Source organism: Oculina patagonica, chromosome 11, assembly GCF_052425735.1.
Source record: "Oculina patagonica isolate OP01 chromosome 11, crgOcupat, whole genome shotgun sequence".
NCBI lineage: Eukaryota > Metazoa > Cnidaria > Anthozoa > Scleractinia > Oculinidae > Oculina > Oculina patagonica.
The window spans coordinates 7,247,018-7,253,594 of NC_135768.1; the positions used below are offsets into that span (position 1 = coordinate 7,247,018).

The 6,577-nt window shown below is 39.1% G+C and overlaps 1 protein-coding gene across 1 annotated transcript; it reads right to left on the bottom strand.

Annotated features, from left to right (window-relative positions):
* Positions 1 to 3,785: 3,785 nt before the first annotated feature.
* LOC144629595 (adenosine receptor A2b-like) lies at positions 3,786 to 4,972 on the bottom strand. Its single transcript, XM_078487835.1, has one exon. The coding sequence runs from the start codon at positions 4,970 to 4,972 to the stop codon at positions 3,998 to 4,000; it is 975 nt and encodes a 324-aa protein (XP_078343961.1). The 3' UTR covers positions 3,786 to 3,997.
* Positions 4,973 to 6,577: the final 1,605 nt, after the last annotated feature.

A 6,577-nucleotide genomic window follows, 5' to 3' on the forward strand; every position in this document is an offset into this window, starting at 1 on the left:
GGAGCGATCCTGTATATGAAGGCTGAACTGTTCAGCCTGCCAATCACAAATCCCAATGAGACGATTTCATTGGTTGAGAACTTAAATCAACTGGCTTTTGGTGAAGCGTGATCCAAACTTGTCTCGTTCTCGAAACTTTAAAGAGAACTATATCGGCACAAGAAGTACTTTATCTACTAGATTCTCTTGTAAAAATTCGCCGTTTTGTTGTGAGGGTTCAAACAATCGAAAACAAGCTTAGAAATAGTAAGAGATACACGAAAACAAAGAATTTCCTACACGCAAGTGCCCGAGTTTAGCGCCGATAACCGAAGTATTGGATAAATGCGTTGCAAGTAAACAAATTAAAAAATAAAATGTTGTGGGCCATCTAAGGAATAAATTCGTTTTCTAGAGTCAGCCACTCACATCAGTATTGCTGAAGAAAAACGTTTAAGTCAACCATATACCACATATATAACAAAGTTAAGAAAGCAAACACAACTTTTAGTTTTGAAGACCTTTGAAGTTTTCGCTTCAAGTTTCAATTGCGGATTGTTGCCGTGTCACGATAATATAATAACATGCTACGTTTGAAAGGAGCGTGCTCTCCTGGTTCACCTTTAATTTGCCAGATAAAGATTGCTTCTCAAACGTCGTTATTCGTAGTCTGGTTTACATTCTTGGTCCACGAAAACAAAATACTAAAACGGTTGATGTGTTCAGCATTATTTGTTTGAGCTTTCATTTCGTAACAGTGTTTGTGCGTGGTGCACACGAATTTTGAATTTTCAGGATTTATGTACAAGTTTTTGTTTTATTTTTTATTCAACCTTGTATGAAAAGCATTATTGATAGCATATAGTGTATTTGAGGCTGATAATTCGACATAATTGAGCATGGTTCGCATTTAAAAAGCAAAATGTGCGGAGCGCTTCTGTTCACGACCGTAACTCGGACAGGCCTTTTTAAATGGAAGCCAACAAAGTGCTAGACGGGGCCTATTTATAGGCTCGCTCCGTGTTTAAGAGTCTTTATAATTTCGTTTCTAATTTTGACATTGTTATATTGAACATACGTTAATTGTCCCAGGGCCTCTATACCAGCCTCGTTGCTGAATGGGCTACCCTGGTTAAATAGAGTTTCTTTACTCTTACTTACTCTTACTCTTGTGCAGCTTTCAAAACTTTATTCGCGAAATATTCGCTAAGCGCACTTTTGGAGCTGGCGAAACGCTTTTCTAAGTTTCTTATGTCTCCAGCCGTATATAAGAGGGTTAAGGCAGACGTTTATACCCAGTGCAAAATCGTAAATACTTCAGCCACGGTTTTCGAATGCAAACGATTCGCGTCAAAAAGATACCTCGTTACGACCCACAACGGCGGGCACGAAGCTGAGGAAACAGACTTTACCAACAATGGCGAGTGTGTAGGGGCCATTTAGCTGGTCCTTAACGGTGGAGAATCCTTAAATGCTACCTTGCTCTCTGAACTGAAACATGTTAGGATGCTGTACAGACCTTTCAAGTTTGAAGATTTTTAACAGCGTAAATACCTTTGGAAATCCATAGAAGGAGAGAGCATATCGTGCCACCCTGCCCGTTTACACAGGCGATTTTTGTCGCGCAATTACTGAATGCAATTTTTGTCTCGCCGAAGTCAACGTTACCTCAAGTTTCGAACAGGTTCGAAACTCGTGCGATATCGACACGCGTGCAAACTCGCGGCGATCTCTTGGCGATTTCATCGCCGCGATATCGCACCAGACTTCATGCAACTTCGGCGCGACAAAAATTGCATTGAGTTGCGCGACAAAAATCGCCTGTGTAAATGGGCCTTATAAAGCGAGGGATCTTGATCAGGATCAATAATTCGGAAAAGAACAGGCAGATTTCGGTAGATTTCACGTTTTTCTATGTCAAAAATTGAGTTAGAACTATCTTATTTTTGGGATGCCTAAGGGCATCCTAGTTGTTTTCAGGGTGCGTGTGTATTTCCCTTGGGAGTCAGGATAATTGGATTAACAACCGAAATAACCAATAAAAGCATCATATATTGGTCCCTTGGGTGTTGGGCTGACTTTTCCCAATAATATTTAATCAATACAGTACTGCATGTGTCTTAAAATTTAAACAAAGTTTTATCAACAAAAAAGTGTTTGTTTGACTTAAGTAAACAGTAGTAAAAAATACTCGTGAATTAAGACGTTTTTCGCCACTTTTGTGTCTTACGTAATGTCTGTTAAAATTTAATTACCAATCAAGTAAATACGCAAAGAGCTCGCTTTATATTTTTCGCAAATACATCGCTTTATTCGAACTTTAAAAGCATTGTAGTCGCCAAAAAATGTCAATATTTTTGGGGGTTGCTGAAGATTATCCTTTCGATATTTGAAGAACATTAGAAAAGAGTTTGTTCGCCTTCAGTACAACGTGTTGACATTAAGCGTTCTTCTGTTTGGATAGTAGACATGCTGTGTAAATAGTTCACATCGAATCCAAAACAATAACGTTTCGTTCCTCCGGAAACTAACCAAAAACAGCAACGCGACGTTTCTCTCGAGCCTTATTTTAAAAGTATTTTTTATAATGCACAGTTCTTTCTTTTAGAATGATTCTCGGAAACATCAAAGGAAAAAACTTCTGCGGAATATTTTGAATAATAATATAGCAATATTACAAACTTACAAAATGCTTCCCGAGAAAAAATTCGTTTTCCATTGGAGAAGGTTGCCACTCCCTCACCAGTCACCATACATAAATATAGTTGACTACCAATTACAAGAAATTTCTCCGAGTTTAAGTCTTTTGTCGATCTTATTTTGTTTTCGCTCCTAGCGATTTGCCGAGATTGAGACATGCACTTTACCCGAGGGACAATAAGAGGGAGGCTTATCAGGTTCTGTACAGTGGTACTCCCCTTTAAAGTGTTGTAAAGGCACCTTGAATGAATTAATTGAGATGTCGTTCATGTTTACGGTCCTTCAATGTTCTCAGTTTTAAATATCTTATCCTGAACTATATCAGTGACGGGAACACTTTGGCGGCTAACGCGCGTCTACCGCTGTTGCCCTTATCATAAAAAAATACTATAACGGAACTCTTCCGACCAATGTAGTCTACGGTTTATTATAAAGCATTACGGCATCCCCATTTGTTGCTACTTTTCCAGCAACAAATCTACTTGTTTATATTACCTTTAGGAATATTTTTAATTTCGCAGCATTAATTGATTTTGGATATAGAGTGTAATTTTTTTTGGTTTTATAGCTTTTAAACAGTGACCAAGCTGGTGCAGCATTTAGCATCACAATTCGACGAGAAAATCGCTGTCAAAAACAAGATCCGTGTTATTTAGTTCATGTCCATAACAAGAAGCATATTGATAAGAAAGAGCCAGCGGTTATATTTTAACTTTATTCCTTAAATATGAGACTTTAATATTAATCTACTGAAGGCCGAACTAAACCTAAGTGAACAGGAACAATGTTTAACTGTTCTTACTTCCCTTGTACATATACTTTTCTGAAAAGTCGATTCTCTTCTCTACAGTTCGATTTTACCTACCACGGAGAAAAATAGTTTCTCCTTGAACACAAACATGCTGTATTTGCGTGCATAAATAACGCTATGGTGTAACAAGCTCAATCATTTTACATCCTGCTAAAGGGCAATCACTCAAATCCGCAAAGACTACATCATCATCATGATGATCATCATGATCATCATTATCATCATCATCATCATCATCATCATCTCCTTTATTTAAACACGATAAGGGTTTAAGCACAATGCTTGTGGGGTCGTGCACAGTCGATCTACAAATTGTTCTTATGCACCTTGAAACTTAACGTTGTCCTTGTCAACTACCCTAGGCCTTAACATTCAGTGGCGGAAGTCTACTGACTAAAAATCGCACTTAAGACAATCAAAATCCCACTTTGTTCAATTGGCAATTGAAATTACTTTGTTCTCAGTAACTTAAGTTTACCGTCACCTTTTGGCAAAGCTTAAGTCTCGCTAAGCTCTCTTCAGGAGTTTGCGAAACGCACTTTTAAGTTCCTCATGTCTCCAGCCGTAGATAAGCGGGTTAAGGCAGGCGTTTATACCCAAGGCATAGTCGTAAACAGCGTACTTGATCCACGGTTTGCTTATGATTTGCGGCGCACCAAAGAAACGGAAGCTCGTTACCACCAACAACGGGACGAAACTGAGGAGGCATACTCCAACAACAATGGCGAGAGTGTAGGCACCTTTTAGCTCGTTCTTCATGGTGGAGTTTCCCTGGATGTTGCCTTGCTCTCTGATCTGTTTTCTGTGCTTACGAGACACGACGAAGACGTATCTGTATGAACAGAGTATGATCAATATGGGGATGACAAGCAGCGATATCAACAAGAAGATGAAATAACCTCTAGTTGAAGATGGCATGGGTGGTACTGGTTGTTCCCGGCATTTAAAACAAGGATGCAAAGCTTGGTAAAGCCTTGCGTAGGCACGTTCGCTGTTGTCTTCTCTGAGCGCCAGAGGAAATAGTAACGTAACAGCAATTGCCCACAGCCAGGCGATGAGGCAAGCGATCACTGCTCGGCGATTAGTCACTATTGTGAGGTACCTCAATGCGAACTTAACGGCGATGACGCGTTCGACGCTGATTAAAGCGAGATGAAGAATGATGACCGAAATGAGTACGAGGCTGAATCGAGCACTTGATTTGCACAGAAACTGGTAGCTTGAAGGATCCATGGTGTCTCCGAGCTTGAGAGCGATAATGCTTATGTGGAGGATGAAAGGAATCACTGTCAAGCTGTTGGCTACGGACAAACTCACCAGAATACAGTTGGACGCAGTTCGCAGGCGTGGAAATTTGTGAAAAGCTTTAAACACCAGAGAGTTGCCAAAAATGGTAGCGATAATCACAACCGCTTTAAAGCAGATCGATACGACTTTTACCTCATCTCTCGGCCCTTTTGGTTCTGCTGTTGAATTCTCCATTTTTTTCCCGGAAAGAAATTTTCTGAGTACTAATTTCTGTATCCTGAATAGTATACCGCTTTCGAGAAATCGCTGAAAGTCACTGGAAAAAACACTGCTGGGCCCTGAACGGGCTGGTTTTGTTTATTAGACAACGGAAAAATTGATTAGTATTTTTAAGTTGGGTTATTCCTGTTGCTCTTTCTTAACCCGCTTTCACCTGTGATCTGACGATTCAGTGAATTTAGATCATCACGACATCCATATCATTTACGTAATGATTGACATTTTCATATACACTTTCAAGATGTTAAATAACTCATAAAAGAACAGCCTTTATACTTAAGTGGTTAAAGCAATAATCATGCCCTAACTATAACAAAATTCTCGAATCTGATTGGTTCTTAGCAGGTCCTTTATTTCACAAAATGAAGCGCGCACAGCTGGTTTTCAATAAACAAAGTGTCCAATAACAAGGTGAGGTTCGTGTACTGCGCATGCGTGCGTTCTTTACTTGATCCCTCATTGTGACTGAATACTCCTTGATATTCCTAATTTTTTCAGTTTCAAAAAAAAAAATGTTGGATTTTGTGATAGTGATGATAAATCGTCAACAGGCTTTGCTTTGTCTAAACTCTTTCGTCGAAGTGTGATACGTTATACTTATAAAATCAGACTCCCGCTACGCGGCCGTCCAATTTTGTTAATAATTCGTATGCCGGATTTAAGAATTAAACTCCACCCATTCCTATTACTATCATTAATATTACGCAGCGGGAAATCCTCAGATGGATGCGCTTGATATTCATATTAAAATTCTGTTTTATTTCAAAGATCCTCAGTTATGTTATAATCGCTTATATATATAATTTTTGTACAACCGACGGTATTGATGTGATATCTTTAAATGTTAAACTGTGTTTTTAAACACTTTGAATTATATTAAAAAAGCATCTTTAGAAGGGAGCCAAATAAAGAAATGCAAGCACCCAACAATCTGAAATGTTAACAGTCTCGCACAAATTTTATGTCCTACAGTGGAACCCCGCGTTACGGACACCCGCTTAATACGGACACCCCGGTATTACGGACAGTTTCGATGGTCCCGACGAAAACCTCATACTTTTTCTCTCAAATTAACCCGCTTAATACGGACACCCGTTAATACGGACAACGGACACTTTTCTGTGTCCCGAGTGACAAACTGTCATACATTGTCAATCCCGCTTTACGGACACTGTTTATCTGTGCACTTTCAATTTTCATTGTTGCGATAATTTGCTAACTTTACCCTGGTCAAGTAATGACAGGATTCGACGAATTACGTGGTTGCCAAGGTTTTGTCGAATCATCAGTCCGCCTGGTTGTGTCGCAAGCTAAAAGGCTCCGTGTAAAGTAAAGTTACCGACTTCAAGTCAAATGAGTTTGTATAGTAGTAGAACGGTTACGGTCAGAGTTTCAGTTACAAAGGAAACGTTATAGAAAACGTTCTGTTGCTGTTAAAATGTGTTTAATTTCTTGTATATAGTTAAGCTGCGACATTTTCAATTAATTCCACTGCTGAGTTTATTGTCTGACTAGATCGTAAGGTTTTCGTAAAAACTATTAATTTTAGTCAAAGAGTTC

Excerpts from the sequence above, each read along its gene's own strand:
- LOC144629595 (XM_078487835.1), bottom strand. The coding sequence starts at position 4,972 with ATGGAGAATTCAACAGCAGAACCAAAAGGGCCGAGAGATGAGGTAAAA.